The sequence below is a fragment of the Leptonotus elevatus genome, chromosome 13 (assembly GCF_054856555.1).
Source record: "Leptonotus elevatus isolate MCC_2025b chromosome 13, RoL_Lele_1.0, whole genome shotgun sequence".
NCBI lineage: Eukaryota > Metazoa > Chordata > Actinopteri > Syngnathiformes > Syngnathidae > Leptonotus > Leptonotus elevatus.
The window spans coordinates 15,243,680-15,262,420 of record NC_141251.1 but is presented as its reverse complement, the minus strand read 5'-3'; the positions used below and the strand labels follow the sequence as shown (position 1 = coordinate 15,262,420).

The window sequence follows — 18,741 nt, the reverse complement described above, 5'->3', positions numbered from 1 at the left end:
AATAGATTGTTGATTTTCATTATGGGCATATGTTAGCACCTGTCATCTTACCTTTTATAAACAGACACACACCGCTTATAAACTGAACAATGACACTTAACCTGAAGGTTAAGTGTCAGAGCAGTGGGTGTTTATTAAAGTTGTGAAATGCAATTCATACACACTACTCTCAAAAAGTGAGTAACTGAAAAAGATATTCGGCTTTTGCCTGAACTTTCAGGATGAACCTAAAATGCTGTATAACCTAATTTCACCTTTTAATGTTCATGTCCAACCTTTCAATGTTGCAGTTGTTTTTGAACAGATTAATGTTCTATAACAAGGAGAAAAGGTGAAAAGTAAAATTCACAACAGGGGTTTGATACATGAATTGGCCAATATGTTTTCAAGAACGGCCACTTTTATGCCTTTCTGTGACATTTCTAGTCAATCGCTGTTACAATTATAATTGTGCGAGGAAATGTCGATTATCGGATCAAACTGCTCCATTTTTGCAATGAATTCAGTGCACTGACAATGCAATAATCTGGACAAATGAGAATATTTACAGACAATCTTTCCAGGAGTTCATGAAGGTGTGGCACTAACTTTTGTGACACCAGTCCTGGAACTTCTCTGACAGGCGAAACAAATCAGCCAAAATGTTCAACTTTACGTGACATAGCATCCCTGAAACTCCTGTTGAAGGGACTCATTAACCATTTAAACAGCGCATAGTGATGCAGACTACTTCTACTAAGACGCCGTGCAGGCAACATCAGATCTAGTTTTTTAAAGCCGACTACAAAGAAGACGAAAACAAACAGAAAATAATAATGCTGCAAGGCATTCCAGTCTGCTGTGCTAATGAACTGAATTTGCCCGATTCCAGTTTATTTCCAACTAAATCCTTCTTAAAGTCAGTTACATATCTCTGCAAATGATACATCTAAAGTATTTACAAATATGTATGTATGGAAGCATGTGACTAACTACACTTTCTGTTTTTCCTCTTTCTCGTCAGGTTGTGTACAAAAACAATGACGTAAGACTTGAGTTATCAAGGTTGGCCAAGCAGGGAGATCCCAAGATGAAGATACACGGTACCGTGGCCTTCAAATGCGAAAATGTGGCCACTTTGGACCCTATTACCTTCGAGACACCCGAGTCATTCATCGTCCTCAACAAGTGGAATGCGAAGAAGACAGGCTCCATCTCATTTGACTTCCGGACCACAGAGCCAAACGGACTCCTCCTCTTCAGCCATGGCAAGCCAAAGCAGCAGCAGAAGGATTCCAAAAGTCCCCAGATCCTCAAAGTGGACTTCTTTGCCATTGAGATGCTGGATGGCCACCTGTATCTTCTGCTGGACATGGGATCAGGGACTACAAAGACCAAGGCAGTCAACAAGAAGGTCAATGATGGCGAGTGGTACCATGTGGACTTCCAACGAGACGGCAGATCTGGTAAGTCCATTTTAAATGAGCAACCCTTGATCAAGATATCAAAATGTTCTCGGAGATATTAGCATGTAAAATAAAACAATTGGTAAAGAACCAAAGCTAGGTACAGCCTAGATCAAGGGTGTCCACTCTTTTTCCTCCGAGGGACACATACAGAAAAATCGAAGGACGCAAGAGCCACTTTATTTATTTATTTATTTATTTTATTTTGTATTATTTTTTTTTATTACTTCAATTTATCAAGCACAACCTTTTTTTAAACTACCTACACAGCTTTCTATGAATCAAATAGTAGCTGTGTCCATACTAAGGCCCAGGGGCCATTGTGGCCCGCCTTCCACTTTTAAGCGGCCCGCGGCATAAACTAAAAATTACATTTGTTCCTAATAAATTAGTTTTTTACACTGTAGAAATAAATATGCAAACAATGCTAATTAACTATTTACAATTAAACAGCATTTCTGTTCATAACACTGGTGAATAAAGATTTTATTTTTACATGCAAAAATGGTTTCTTTTAAAGCTGTTTACAGATTGCTCTTGTTTTGGTTCTACATCTAGAGATGGGACTTGACTAATGTTCAGTGCAGGCGCTAATATTTTCTGGTGGGTTACATGGTATCGACCACCAATATCTTGTAAAATCCTAAGCTATTTGCCTTGTAAAAAGCTGTTCAGGTCGCTTTTTTTCCCAAATAAATAATAATAATAATAAAATACTTTTTTATATTATATGCAATTGCTTGATTGACTGATTATGGTGTGCTTGATAAATAAAAAAAACAAAAAAAATAAATGAAAGTGGCCCTCGCATCCTTCAGTTTTTCTGTATGTGGCCCGCTGAGTAAAAAGTTTGGATACCCCTGCTCTACAGTATATAAAACAAATTTATTAGTAACAGATGTCATTTTCAGTATAATCTGCGGGGCACTTAAAAATGGATGACGGACCACGGGCCATAGTTTGGACACCCTGGTCTGAGAAAGTGCAATGAAATCCAAAATGTCAAATATTTATGTGCATTAGTTTTAGCAGACAGTGTTTGTCTATTGTTGTGATTAGGCTATCTCGCCAAATTGTATTAGTATGTGCTTCAATTCAAGCCCTTGCAATGTCAGGCTCTAAATTTGATGTAATTGTTGACGGTTTCCACTTCACCACTCAAAAGCTGAAATGTAGAATTTATTACCCAAAACAACACTGGGTTTTGGTCACAAGTAGAGCTAAAATGCACATAAATGTGGGTTAGAATTCGGCATTTATTTATTTTCACACTTTCGTCATCCCTCCATAGCACTGAGTAGGCCTAATATCTCATGAAGTCAAAGCCAAAGTCTTTTCAAATAAAATATAGTGGCTGTTGTTAATGGTGGGTCAAACAAAAGACATTTCCTGCCTTAGATGGTGCTCATTATCTGTCTTGTCCACACATACACGCTACAGAACATCTTGTTGAGCTTTTTCTAGTCACTGTTCTGTCTACCATGTCGAAGTTTCCATGGAAACAGGAGGTGGCCTCTCCCAGGACCAAGACAGTTGCTGCACTGTGCTGTGCTCAGATGTGCACTAATGACATTTAAGAATAATTTATCTTGTTTTCATCACAATCATACCATACATTTTCCCGTGCTGAAAAAAAAAGAAAAGGACACAGCATTGCCAAGTGAGAAGACTCACAGAATGGTTTGAATGAAGTCTCAAAGCATCCATGTTTTCAAACCACATTTCCAATTTACCAGTGCTGGTTCATCTTTGAGTAATCCTGCAAGTAAAAAACCTCTAAGCATTTTCTGTCTTTAGTTTCATTTGAACTGGAAAATACCAAAACATATATTGTTTGATAAACTGCTGAGTGCACTGCACCTCAAATGGAAGCATTACAGTTTGGTGGGGGCTTTTTCATTCATTCAAAAAGGGGGGGTTGTACTCTCACAGGATACACGTACCTTTCATGATGCGCTCACTTTTACTTTACAATTCTGAGATCACTTTGACTTTTTCTTAAATGAAAGTTACCTTCACTTATAAGGTATCAATACTAAGGGTGTGTTTGGAACTGCACACTGGGAATTTTCTGCTACACTCCAACATTTCGGAAACTCAAAGCGCTGTAGAAATGATAGTTATTTTGTATTCATTATTGTTTATTATTAATTTCATTGTTTTGAATGTAATGGTGTCTAGTTTAACGTTCAAATAACTAATAAGTGTTCTTCGGAGGTTTACTCTCTTACATATCCTTCATAAAAAGAATAATGTAATTTGTTATCACTAGTATGTTATGAATAAAGCACATTAAAGGGCTTATTGTGCTTTATTGAGATACATTTAAAAAAAGTCAAATCAAAAGTCAGATGAAAAATCGTATCGAAACAAAAGTATCTGGAATCACCCATCGCTAAACATAGCTGATGGTGAGTATCATTTGTTTTTATTTGCTTCTACTGTATGTTGGTCCTCCAAAATATGTAATCACATGAAAATGTCCAATAGCACAAACATTTTTGGGGACTGCTGCCTTTACTAAAAAAAACCTCAATTGCGTTGTAAATATTTGAATAACGCTCATTGCTTTATTCTTTGAAGAATTAATGTTAATTATTACTAATGATTACCATTATGCTAATTACTTTAAAGTGCTAATAATTTTGTGCTATATACTGTATGTACTGTATTTACAGTACATATAGGTATTTTTTATAGGGATGAGCGAGTACTGATACCAGTTTTGGTATACCCAGCCTTATTTCAAGGTTGTATTGCATGCGACGGCATTTGTGGCCGTCTTACAATCGGAAACAAAAAATTTGAGGAATAGAAAATTGTCATTGGATATAGAGGTCTTTCTTTAAAATTATCTGTCATTGTTTTTTTTTGGGGGGGGGACTTATGTACCAATAGTATATAGTAAATAGTATTAGTAGTATCAATTGAGTAGTATCGGTATCGGTCTGGGAAAAAAAGTGGTATTGAACATCCCACGGCAATGTATTTATTAAAAATATGTCAATTCTGATCAATTGTTCTGGAAGTACATTTTTAGGTTGGCAGCTCTGTAATAGCTAATGATTTGCATAAACATGCCCCCAGAATCTTGCCAGCAAATAACTTTTTTACATGTCTATAAGGCATCATAAAGGTTGGTAATATAAGTTTTATGGTAGTGGCCATTTGAGCCTGAAACAAATTAATGTACTGTATTAATGTACGATACTAACTTGTGATTAAAAATAAGATTAATTGAAACGAAAGCAACTTGAAACTCACAGAAGGAGATGTGTTCAACTTTAAAGGCTCTATGGTATTAATAGTTTTAAATAGTCCAGAATGTCTCCATTTTTTAATTTCACATTGCAATTTAATGTTTGATTAAATTAAAACAGTATTTTATAATACTTTATAATAGTGCAGGAAGTGGGAGTAATAAAGCTGAAATGTATGGTAGAATTTGCTGTCAAATGTTCTATTAATACTAAAAACTGAAGTGCTCTACAACAGCCAAACGCAATTATCTGCAGCCGGCTCCTCTATGAGCAACACTTGAGCTGCATCCTTGACAATAGTGGATGATGATCTCGGCTGCATTCATCTAAACGGGCTCTTCCTACAGGAAGCAGATCTGTGAATGGAGTCCAGCTCTCAGACAGCATCTTGTAACCTCAATACATTAGAGACGCTAAGTGACACTCTTCTTTTAAGTGAGGGGTCCTGGGTTCAGAGTGGTGTCGGTCACAGATATATGAACCGCCACAATGTGCGCACACCGTTGCCACACACGCGCGCTAAGAATATGACCACGTACACACTCACAGAGGCAACACATCTCTGCAGCTCTCTCCCTACAGAGAATCCAATCACATAGAGAGATTTGGCCGTATCGTCCTAACTGGATTGTAGTAATCCCCGGTTTAACACATTTTGGGGATGTGTGAGTGGGGTTAGTAGGTATCATGCCAAGTTGCGCCTGGTTGCTGATGCAGAAAGTAGGAGAGCCCTACTTCTTTGGAGTTTAATAATAAGGGTTGAGTCAACGCTCCTTTGAAAATGAGTTGTAACGGGGAGCTTCATCATTGTTCACTAAGTTCTACCTGGCACATTGTTAGTTTGATCAAGCCTCTTGGTTTATCCTGTGCTTGGTTGCTATTGTGCTCCTTCATTTGCTTTCTTATCTGTCATTGTGCTCTCCTCCCCCATGCCCTTTACAGACATCTTTATCTCCATGTTCCCATCTTGTACGAGATCCATCGCCTACTCTTTTATGCTCGGCAGCATTCACACACGCACATCCCCGAACCCTTTTGGCGATGAATGATGTTCCAAACATAGTCCTAAAATGCGCGTATGCGTTACGGTCCTCATGCTACTTGCATGGTGACGGCACACGTCCCCACGGGATTCTTTAGTGCCTTCCGACAATGTAGCTCGACTGTGTTTGCACACTTCCTTTACAGGACGGTGACAAGAAAGCAGAGCACTCCGAACCCATCTTTTAAATATGCTTACATCCTCTCCCACTCGCATCAATTTAGAAAGCCTACCCTTGGACAAAAAACCGCTACGTTTGATTATTCATGCAATAATAGCATTCACATGTAGATGTAATGGGTCGTAAAGAAGTCATTAGTTGGGGTGTAACAAAAAACAGTTTGAACCAGAAAATTGTTTGATTTAAAAGATGTGAGTGCACCAAATCAAAATGAATCGAATCGTTCATATATCTAGATACATATCAAATTGCCTATTATTATTATTATTATATCATAGAAGAAAATGGCACATTTACATCACTGACAAGTTTTTTTGAATTTATCGAAAATGACAACAATAAAGTAATTGTGTCTAACCCTCTTGAACTGAATCGTACCATGTGGATCGTAATCCCACTGAGTCGAACCGAATCGAATCAGTCCACTTTCAAATAGGGATATCCGATCCAATATTGATATTGGATATCGATCCAATATCACCCCCCCCCCTCCCCCCCAAAAAATAGCATCGGATTATACAGGGATACTGATATTAGTACTTACTGTATATACAAGCAGTTGTTCCCACCATATACTGAATGAAAAAATAAATACAGACGAAGGAACCGGCTATCGTATTGCTTATTCAACGGGGGTTTTATGATTGATTAATTGGTTTATTGGTCCCCGTGGGGAAATTCATTTTCACTAGACTGTACCGGAAGAAGACACCAACTTTACATGCGTCACAGGCAGATGGCAGACATACTGTTATTCGCGTTTTAGTAGCCAATAATTTGCTATGACACTTCAGTTGCAGAATAAAAAGTTAGATTGCTGTAAGCTAGCGCGTAGCCGCTACACACTTGCCTTGTGTTTTCTTCCTAGTCCTCTCCTCTCGCTGGCACACACACCATCCGGAGATCACGATACTACTTTCCGCTAACACTTTGTGCCATTGCCATTATTCCTCATCGCCGATTTGAATAGCATCGACCGGGTTAGCCTCAAGGCACTAGCTATCGGCTACTGCTTAATGAATTAACAGTGAGGTGTTTAATTCATACATGCGCTTGTTTGAAGCAGTTTTTTTGCTTGCGGTTCCACAACATCCTATTCCGGCCATATTTTTTTTTCGACTCCAATTTTATTTCGGCCGAATGCCAAAAATGCATATTTTTCTAATTTTCTGACGAATATTTTCAGTGGCCGAATATTCGATGCATCACTAATAGTTTCTTATACCTACTGTTGCTGACTATTGATCTTTGTTTGAAAAGTATCACTTGATTGAAGTCTCTTCTAATATTTCACACTTAAAATGACGAAAAACATGTATCAATCCTGCTGATATCATATCGGATCGATGTCGGACAGTATTTGAGGCTACAAAATCGATATTGTATCAGAAGTGAAAAAGTTGCATCGGGTCACCTCTGCATTTAATATAACAGATAACAGGTATCGGGCCTTATTTCAAGGCATCGGTACTCGCGATACCCGTATCGGCTGTCGTCTTGGGGCGGTTTTGGAACAAAAAATTAGAATTTAGAAGATATTTTTGGGGGGGGTGAAATGTTATGCCCCAAAAGTACATGTGGAATCGGTATGACTACTCAACATTTGAGTACTCGTACTAGTATCAGTCTGAAAAAAAAACTGGTATCGAACATCCCTAATTAATGGATACTTTCTGACATTGCCATCTTGCCGTTGTCACACTATTTAATGGGGCAGGGCACAAAGTGAAGGGCGGATACACCCATCACTAACCACACTGACCACACTAATGTTAACTCTTTAGTTAAGTACCTGCTCTAGGATGAAGGAAAAGTTTCTTCACTAATGAGTTTGATGTAGTGTGCTCATTAGCTGTAACCTGAAGGGAGCTGTTCTGGCTGTGTAGCGCGTGGCCCTTGCCAAGTGTGCAAAGCTTGGAAGTCGCAACAGATGTGGCTAGAAAGAGCAGGGGCAGTCCGTGAATGGCGGGGAAGCGTTGGAGCAGATGTCCGGGGCCAAGACCCTGAAAACGGGCTACAACATGCTGGTGGGACCAGGTTAATAGTTCTCCTTCTGCTCTTCCAATGTTCTCTTGGTCATTGTGTGCGAAAACATCTGCATATTTAACTATGATCATTACATGGCCGCAATAGGTTTACGAGCAGCAATTTAACAACATACTGTATTCTAATTACATGTTTATCACACATGCAATTAATATAATACTGTATTCACAGTCATGCGTGCTAATGATAGGTGTAATAAAATGTGAAAGGCCCCGTTTAATGTGTCCATAAAGTGCCATACAGCCATGATGAAAAAAAAGGCGGGCTTTAGGGCTTCCCAATTTCCCAACCAAACAAACATTTTGAGAAGAAAAGCAACTTAAAAGCTCTGCTCCCATTTCACAACAAACAGTGAAGACATTTGGCCAGAAGCAATAAACTATTAGCCCCTCATATCTTCCTTTGCAAGCATCTGCCTCTCAAAATGCAAATTATTATTTTATGGCAATGTTATTTTGGAGCATCCTTAACCTATTTCTCTGCTGCTTTCTCCAGGCAGAACCCTGCTGTGGAAAGTGAATGTGGCAGTTATTAATTAAAGATCCACAATGGCACCTAAACGAAGAGTAACGGATCCATGTACAAATTAATCACTCGATCCAATTTCCACACTAAGGCCTTCCTTTCCTAAACTTTACAGTCCAGTCATGTCCGCTGTTGTTTACCGTTCTCCAGATCGAGAATTAAACCTGAATGAGAGCAATAAATCATGGTGGAGAAACACACAAACTCTTGTTGCAGGTTTATGTTGGAGCGGCAAACAGAAGGAGAGACTGAGTGAAAAACGCTGCAGACCGTTAATCAAGTTCAAAAAGATGGCTGCAATTTTTTTTTACGACTGGCTGAAATGATTGAAGGGGCGCCAAATTTGTATTCACCTCTTCGCTTGCTCACACTCTTTTTTTTTTATGAGCAGTCCTTTAAGATAAATGAGATGTATTATGAGGAATCCAGGGAAATGGAGAGGAGGATGCGAGGGATCCGGGATTAAGCAGCTAATAGACTAGCTGCCTTGTGATTAATGTGACTTATCAACATTCATCAGTCTTTCTAAATGAAGAAAGCCCTGACCCTGTCTCAATAGATAACACCAATTAGGCTAACTTCTCAATTGGACCATCTTTAAATGAGTTTTCTGAATTTTACACCTGATTAAAGAATGAGAGAAAAATATCTATCTGTCTCTGTTTTTAGGTACCATCTCTATCAACACCCTCCGAACTGCATATACAGCCCCTGGAGAAAGTGAAATTCTGGATTTGGATGATAATCTGTACCTCGGGGGTCTGCCAGAGAACAAAATGGGCCTGGTGTTCCCCACTGAGGTGTGGACAGCTCTGCTTAACTATGGCTACGTCGGCTGCATTCGGGATCTATTTATTGATGGACAAAGTAAAGACGTGCGGCGCCTGGCTGAAATTCAGAAGGCCGCCGGAGTCAAGCCTTCGTGCTCTAAGGAGCCTCCCAAACAGTGTTTGAGCAATCCCTGCCAAAACAACGGCATCTGCAGAGAAGGCTGGAACCGATATGTGTGCGATTGCTCTGGAACTGGATACCTGGGCCGCTCCTGCGAAAGAGGTAGGACGTCCTTCCTAGCTGTGGTTGAGCTGTTGTCAGCACTGCACACTGACCCAATTCCTTTTCTCTGTCAGGGTTCAAAGACGTTTTTTTTTCTGTGATGATACTGGGGTTTTTTCTCGTTTCCAAACGATTATTCACCCACCTTAATAATGGGAATTTAAATGATTAATTAAGGGCAAGGCAAGGCATCTTTATTTATATAGCACATTTTATACACAAGGCAACTCAATGTGATTCCCACAAGCAAGGACACAACAAACTAAAAACAACAGCTAACGACATTCAGAAGCAAAGAGGGGGGAAACACGTACATTGACAACATTAAACATATAAGCAGAAGACTTTGAAAATATTTAAAAGCAAAATGAAGAAATAAACTTGGGTTTCTAAAAGTACTAAAAGACCATACTGTGAAATTGATTTAAAAATGAATAAAAAATAAATAAAAAAACTTAATCAAAGGTATGGAAGAAAACCAAAGTTTTCCGCCTGAATTTGAAAGTATTTAAACTAAGGGCTGGCGTAATTTCTGTTGGCATCTTATTCCATTTGCGTGCAGCATACCATCTAAATGCTTATTCACCATGTTTGCTTTGACGTTTGAGCACTTTGAGTTAAGTCAAGTCAAGTCAAGTTTATTTATATAGCCCTTAATCACACAAGAGTCTCAAAGGGCTTCACATGCCCACAGTTGACAAATATCAACGACATCCCCTAATCGAACCACAAGAGGGCAAGGAAAAGAAAAAAAACAACAACAGGCAAAAAATGAGAAACCTTGAAATGTGGTAATCCCCCTTCCAGGATGACACCTCCATCGCAACGAAAAGGCCAAATGTGAAAGGAATGTCATTGGGAATCACAGTGGTATATTCCTTTTGCCAATCTGAATGAGCGCCATGTAAACAGTTGGGGAAGGCTCCAGCTGGTCTTTGCATGTTGTGTCTTGACATAATTCTGTCATGACATTGTCATTTCCGCACTTTAAAATGGTGAGGTCCAGTATTGTGCTCGTTACTAAAAAATAGTAACTAGTTACAGTTACTAGTTACTTCACTTTAAAAGTAACTCAATTACTCTGATGATTACTTAAGTAATGTGGTACTATTAAAAGTAACTCTTTAGTTACTTAAAGAAAAGAACATGCACTGTTCCTTTATGCTCAACTAAAGCAAAGTAATGAGCGTATTTCCACATCGAAAAACTTGTCTCGCCTTGATTCTCCTTGACTGTCAAATCCAATACCCGCCCACACTGCGTCTTCTTCGTTAGCACGGCAGCGACAATTCATTGTAAACAGGTCTTAGTACTACTGTACACAGCAGCCATCAATTCATTATTTGATTCTTAACCGCTTATCCTCATGTGTGTCGCACATTTAAATTATTAAATTAAATAATTTATCAAGTGACTGTAACTGAGTTACTGTATTTAAAAAAAAAAAGTAATGTGTTACAGTAACACGTTACTAGTAGCTAGTTACTGCCCAACACTGTTGAGGTCTTACCAAGAGCTCATCTGTGATGGTAGAACATGTAAACCCTGTTACTGAAAAAAATTTAAAAAAGGAATACAATTTTGTTGTTTTTTACTTTGTAAAGGAAGGAAAGGAAAGGAAGTTACAACAATTTAAAGACTTCACAAAGTGTGCAAAAATGACCCCTTCTTATACAGTCAAAACAATAGACTGTCCTGTGATAAATTTTTAAAGGGACATTCAGTGATCCCTAGCGCCATTTAGTGGTGAGCTAATAAGTAATTAATTTAAAAAAACGACTGTTTATCTCAATAGTATGCAAAAAAATACATTGTATCGTATAACATTGTTTTTTTTTTAATATATGTAGTTGTAGGTGTAGCAATTAATAATTATATTACATGGCTGTAGTCTCACTACTAGAGCTGCCATGCTTCGCCATCATCTTCCTGCTACGGATCCCCAAAGGACAACTTCGCAAATGTTAGCCCGGGTGGTGCTTACATCGAGTGTCGGACCCAATGGGTCGACTACAGCTTACCTTCCACAGCTGGGGCCTGCAGGTGCTCCTCACTGACTCCCGTGATTCGGGCCCATCGCTTGTCACTTTCTGCTTTGCTCTCGCAAGCTTTTACTAGCTTTTCTAAATTTTTTACTAGCACCATCCGCTAGCCGCTTTTGTTAGCCACTCCAGCCTATGGCGCCGACTAACTCCCTCTCGTCGCTCTTTTTAGCTGCTCCGGCAAATTCCGGCTCGCTCTGTCTTTTCGGCATTGTTTGCTTCTAAAGCTATTTTTTGACCAATAGATGGTGCTAAGGAAGACACACTGGGTCTTTAAGAAAATGAATCTGAGACTTCGAGGGCTCAATTTCACAAGTTATTTTGCCACGGGATTCTCACACCATCGCTGTCAATAGACGACGGGCATTATAACCTCGTAGGAGGGCAACTGACCCGACATCTCACCTGGGACTTGCGAAAATTATCGGGCAAACAGAGCAAGAAAGATATGTGCGTAATGAAGACGACATTTTGAAAAATACGTTATTATTAACAATAAATAGTCTGATCAACAATTTTGGCATCATACTATTTTCATTGTACAAATCATATTTAACCTCAAAATTTGTTGAGATATGTCAATATAAAAAAGCCCCCTTACAACACTTTTTTGGGGTTCAAAGGTGACTTAATACGCCCTGCTTGCGAGAGACATCAAAGTACTGCTTGCAACTCTTGAAATGGAAAAGGGAGTACGATTGAGGGGATTCCCTTGTCCGCCATACCTAAAAATTGACGAGGAAAACCCATTTTTAAGTAGCCGGAGTGCATTTTGAGAGGAGCTCAAACTGACTGACTGAAAATGGTGTCATGACTATGGGCAGAACTGGCTTCATTGACACATACTTATTTATAAATAAAGTTTGATTGAGTTTGAAATCAAAGAAATACATGGGCGAGGTGTACGACTTGGATAAGCAGAAATAGTGTATATTTATGCTACCCTACAGGCAACAACAGCATATAATTTTTAAGGTGCAGACCACTGTCTATGAAAAGATGAAGATATTACATGAGGGCCCAAGTGCAAACAGACAGATTTCCACAACAAATGTGCATTAAGTCTGTTGTGGAATTGACCAGAGGCATCTGATTGAAACTGGGTTTACAACATGAGGACCACAGGTGCGAAATTCTGGCAGGTGAGAGGTGAGACGAACAAAGCAGGAATACAGGTGAAGATGCTGTTGTGGGAACTGAACGTAATATGCAGGTTCAGATAAAAAACAATGTCCATTTTTTTCTTAGAGGGAAGCCTGGTGCTGTTTCCTTATTTCAATCCATGATCCTTATTTTGAAACATGGACAAAAACATTTATTTGAAGAAAAGACCAGTTTAACACACCACTGCAAGGCAGACAGAAAGAGTCAAGGTTTGTAGAATGTTGAGTGTGTAACTGTGTTGAATGGCAGGTGACTGATGCACTGGCGGTCATATCAAGCATGCACAATAGCCTGCAAATTGGCTGTCTTCTGCTAACCTTTTAACTTATCAAACCACTCGGCTGTGCCCAGAACCGGATCAGAATACTCATCATTCCTCCTCTGAAGGAGACAAATATAAGATGTGAGTGAAGCCCTAAAGTTCGGCGTCTTGACTGATTATGCAATGCTCTATAGGCTATAGCTACTACATTAAAACATTACCCACGCAGTACAAATGCTTCTACTGGGACTACTTTCACTTTTGGTTGTGTTATGGATCTATAGCTTTGATAAATCTCTCTGAATTAAAGAGTGATACTGTACGTGTTTGGGTTTCACTGAGTGCAAAGCTCAGCAAGGTTGTGGCAGTGTGTTTCTGCCTACATCAGCTTGTTGGCCTTTGACCAGCAGATTCGTTTTAGTCTGATCAAAATCTAGTTCGATCAAAACAACAACCATCTTCTTGTAAGAGGGCCAAATCCTTCTCTTGCTAAGAATGGCTGTAATTGAATATTTTGGCTTATTTATGTAAACAGCTTGAGCAAAATTAAAATGGATTAACAGTAGAGTTTAGATTTTTAAACATGTGTATCTTGCAATACAATAATCTGCTGAGACTATGAGTGTTTCAATTCAAAAGTTTTTTTCCCCATTGTATGTTTCTCTTATACATTGATTAGTAGCAAAAAAACACTGGGAAAGAGGATAATTAACAATAGCAACAATAATGCTGTACAGAAGTTTTCTTCTACATGTACAGAGCAATGCATGTTAATGAACAAATTATAATATGCATAATCAAGGCAAATGTTGAAAAGAGGTGAAGCATGTGACAACGTTATCATGGTGCAATGCACCTCAGGTTTCATTGGGAACCATTCTGCATCGTTATCATACATTGCATGACAACATGGCTGTATTGTCACTTCCAGGTCATCGGCAGAGAGGCCTGATCTAGCATTTTGTTGCAGCGTTTGTGATATAAAGTCTCATTACCTATGGATAATCCAATTTAAATCTGGTGTTATCGTTATTGCTGTTGTTCCTGTATTTGTTTTCCCATTTGAAATGCATTCAATATGTAAAGCAAGGTAAAGTTGTGCTGTTGAGGTGTGGCTACTTTGGGAAACTTCCTTGGGGCACTAATTTAGGGTGACCATATTTTCAAAAAACAAAAAACAAAAAATACACTAGACAAAGACACTATAATTTCTCTGAAAATAAAATGTACAATAGTTTCTCACCAGGAACTATTTATAAAAAATGTCATCTCTAGTCAATCTGATAGTAACCGGTGGTTGTGTTATTATTTTAGATAATTCTAAATGGCATCTAGGGTGACATTATCCAACTATTTTTGTTCGATCCCGGCAGCTATTGGAAGCTGACTGTGTCGTTTACCTCATGCAGGTCCCACAATGTAACACTGGAAAAGCTCAGCTTGCGCTGGGTGTGATCGGCGACCACAGCATTAGGCTAGTAGGACTACATTTCCCATGAACATTTCACTAATGCATTTGATGCTACGGCAGCGCCATACGATATACAGTATTTAGTAGAAGTGTTTGTGAGCGATCATCCCTCGTCTCTTGAATGTGCTAGTTAAGCTTTGCTCTACTCTGCCTTTCCTCTGCACGTGTGCTCCAGTTTTGATTAATAAGATGACAGGAATACGGGTATTGTACATGCGGGAAGTGGAACGGCCACTGGATACAGATCATTTTCTTACTTTACTTGTGAAAGATAATTACTCATCTGGAGAGCGTTCTTTGGGTTAACAAAGGCAGAATCCGCTCTGGCTTCACTGGAAAATTCAAGCAAATGGAAAAGAAAGTGCTGCATCTTCACAGCTATTAGTTTACTGTCACAGTTAGTCCTTTTCTTCTCACATTCAAGTGTCTTACTGTGTTTTGGCCGGCATGCTCATCTCTCATGTGTTCTGGCTCTGTCTGCTCAGACACTGGCATTAGTGTGTGAAGTGAGTGGGAACAGTGGTACAGAGGAAGTGCCGTGGCCTGCTGCCAGCTGTTTTGATGGCTCCAGATTGCCATGATGCCGGTCGGATGCAGCAGGCACCAGTAGGCAGAGGATCTGTCAAAAGAATTACCCCAGCTCTCACTTATCCGAGCATGGTGTACCCCCCGGTGGCAAAGTACAGCAATTACATATGGTGTAGGAGGGCGACGGAGTCAACGCAGCTGCAGGAGCTGGGGGTGGGGCTTGTAGAGTGAGGCATGAAGCTATTTGCCCTATTTTTTTAGAGATTTTAATTAAGCAGACAAAGCAATTTTGCCCATGCATCCCAAATGTCTACCCCTCCATTGTTAATCCAGTTGCTAATTAGCCCAAATATTAGTGTAAGGCCAAGGCAGGCTACCAGATGGCTTGTTGCAGGACGTGCAAATATTCCCTAATGAGATATGACATTCTGCATTGCTGAGTGCAGCAAACATCTGCATTCAATGTAGGGGTTTGATCAATATGCACAGTGTGTGTGTGTGTGTGTGTGTGTGTGTGTGTGTTAAACACACATTTACATGTACAGTAATTTGCAGTTAGATGCTGGTCATACATGGTAAATGACTGCAGGACTTGAATTTACTAATCTGGAATGCAGTGCACAATGATCGCCAGGTGTGGATGCATTAAATTGCATAATCTATGAGTTAGTTACAACCATTTTTGATAAATTAACCTGCCAGAAAGTCCAAAGGTGCACTATCAGCAACAATTTAATGCAACATTTTACTAGAGGTGGGCGCGTCAGTAAATTTTGCCGGTCCGTCAATCGTCCGGCATCATCAGTCTGTCATTATTTTAAATCAACCAAATCTGTCATTGTCAAACAGTCACTCCGTCATTTTTATTTTAACTGTGTTATCGTTATTAGAACCGCGCTTCCATCATTGCTAAATTAAAGTTTGTCACCACAATCTTTAGATAGACCGTCAGATCTTCTTCTTCTGCAAAACGCGTCGGCAACAGCCAATTGGTGTCGAGAACATAGTACCTAACGTTTAATAAACAAACAAAATTTAGCAAACCGTTTGCGCCTTGTAAACCAGTAAAAGATTAATTGAAGGTAATAATAGTCCATCACATGAAATGTGCTCTCGTCTCTCTCTCTCCAGCAATCTCTCTCTGTCTGACTTTGCCACGCCATCCGGCATACCAGACTCAAACCGGAAGTAGTTGTTCATAAAATATTCTCGAAATAAATCATTTCATCAAGATCTACAGAAAACCATAATCATAAACGTTTATATTCAAATGAATACACTTACGCCCAATTCACACTGACTGTGGAACGGACGCGGTGCGTTTTCCGTACGGCCGCCGCAAGGAATAGAAAGTGTTCGAGTCTGCGTATCAATTCACACCAGCTGCAGTGTGTTACGTATGCGGTGCGGAACGGATGCGGAGCTGCGGAAACAAGCGTTCTATTTTTTCCGGACAACGCATTCGAATTTTCATGAAGCGGAAGAAATTACATGAGACGGACAGGAAGTCGAGCGTCGGCATCAAGGTAGACCCGGTATATTTCAAACTAAAACCGTTTGTGAACTCGTTTTTTGGGGGAAGGAAGCTAGCTAACTACATAGCATGACATGAGTCGGACATTTAAGAGAAAAAAAACGAGCTTAGAATAGATAATATAATTGATCATGTGACAACAGGCAAGTGTGGCTGTGAACCCCCGTGATCTTGTGGTCTGGCGGGTGCAGATTTCCGGACACAAACAGCTCACAGAACGCACGCGGTGTGAATTGCAGTCCGTGCGGCGGCCGTACGGAAAACGCACTGCGTCCGTTCCACAGTTAGTGTGAATTGGGCGTTAGACTCAAACATATGTTGTAGATTTGTTTTGTCAGCAACCCCACCCACCACATGTTTCAGTCACTTATCAGCAAAACGGATGCACGACAATGAAAAAAACGTTTCCGTCAGTGCTTATTCCGTCAGTTTTTCTAAATCTGACAGCAACTAACAGTCAGTCACAACGGAATGCCCGTCTGCATTTTGCTATGCAAATGAGCATACAGTGATAAGCCTCTTTTGGCATGATCTAAATGTGGGTCCATATCACACAGTAATTATTAGTCACTATTCACCATGCTTAACTACTAAGTGCCTCTAAACCACTTATAATGTATGAGTATTTTGGTTGGAAAACGTGATGTTATAGAATAGGATGATAGAATAGGGGTTTATCTGGCTATGAATGAAAATTAGATGTTGGCACATTCTTTCTTCATTATCCCAAAGTTGCTCTTTGTCCAAATTTAAACCTGTACCTTGTGGCAGTATTCGTTGTTTCTCATAATAGCTCCTAAGAGAGTGCGATAGCATCATCAAAGTCTCGAGATTGGGGATTAACTTGTAAATCATTCAAATAAGTGATAATTCTCTTTCAAGAGTCCACAAGGGGTGCGGAAACTGATTTTCCATCGTAGTGTAACTGTTGTATACATAGTTCTGATAACACATAAGATTAAAGTTCCGGATACTTAAAGAGAGACCAAATAATCCATGACGACAGTGTAGTAACCTAGTTTGTGTGACAAACTGGGTTGCTGCACTGTGGCCATGACAAATTTGTGCCAAAAACTGTAAAGATATGATACGGACTCTTGAGACAATCTGCAGGAATCCCATCGTTTTGCAGAATTTGCTTTGTACATATTTAATCGTTAGAAGTCTCTTTATTTGATCGTGCATGTTCCAAGAATGTTGTGCTAAAGAGGACAGTGTCTTTGAATTATTTATGTTGTCCTATTGTCATTTCCTCCTATTTATCCTGAACATATATTTTCCCAAAGCCTATGGCAGTTTTTCTCCAGCAAAATGTAAATTGGATTGGACCTGGTGTCCCGGTACCTTGGCATGCACATCACAATCCTGTGACATGCAGTTGACAGCTCCCCTTCCTGCACAGCCTCTTCTCCTGAGGGGAGAATGGAAGGAAAAAAACGGTGTCGTGTCTGCCATTCCTTCCCCTTGTTAGTATCGAAGCCTAATTTGTCACATCACACGGATGCAAACACATGCTGAATCCTCTGAAAAGCACACACAACAATGGTGTTTTGTTGTTTTACATGAGGGAAAATGAATGCTTGGTTTAGTTTGGTGGCTTCCATCAGCCCTGTGACAGTCTCCTGTTGGGCACATTGACAGCCTCATTCGGCTCAATTTATTTACATGGAAGGGCCACGGAAAACAACTGCACTTCAGTATTGGATTGTTGAGTGGTGCTCACTTTGGAGAAGGCTGTGATTCACCCACATTTTACTCCACATGTCGACATATATTTTGACTTTTCTCATCTTTGCCTCGAATGGGTAATGGTTGAAGTGATTAAAAACACCAATTTCATGGTCCAAGTCACATATTGTTTTCAGCTTAACTCATTCAAACCCAAAAACTTATAAATACATTTTGTTTTTTTAATTAATATCAAACTCTGGTGGTAATCACATGAATTAAAAATGGAGGTGGTTCTATTATTAAAGTCATTGCTGCAAATATTTTGGATTGAATGAGTTGTTGACTTAGTGCAGCTTCATGTATTGTAAGATGAGGCGTATGGAATGGTGTATAGTAGGGGTGAAACGAGTCCTTGAGTAATTTGAGTATCTTGGTTTAAAAAAAAAAAATGCTCGTATCATTTGTTCTGCCTCGGATACACGTTTATTCACGTGTAGGCCTACACTGCCAGGAAGAA

The 18,741-nt window shown here is 39.5% G+C and overlaps 1 protein-coding gene across 18 annotated transcripts in view; it reads left to right on the top strand.

Moving 5' to 3' along the window:
• Positions 1 to 18,741, top strand: part of LOC147163971 (neurexin-1a-like) — a 231,865-nt gene that overhangs the window by 90,901 nt on the left and 122,223 nt on the right. For all 18 annotated transcript variants that reach the window (XM_086092253.1, XM_086092254.1, XM_086092249.1 and 15 more), the window contains 2 exons: positions 1,004 to 1,445; positions 9,169 to 9,552. In XM_086092253.1, coding sequence (XP_085948379.1) covers positions 1,004 to 1,445; positions 9,169 to 9,552 — 826 coding nt within the window. The remainder of the gene's footprint in view (positions 1 to 1,003; positions 1,446 to 9,168; positions 9,553 to 18,741) is intronic.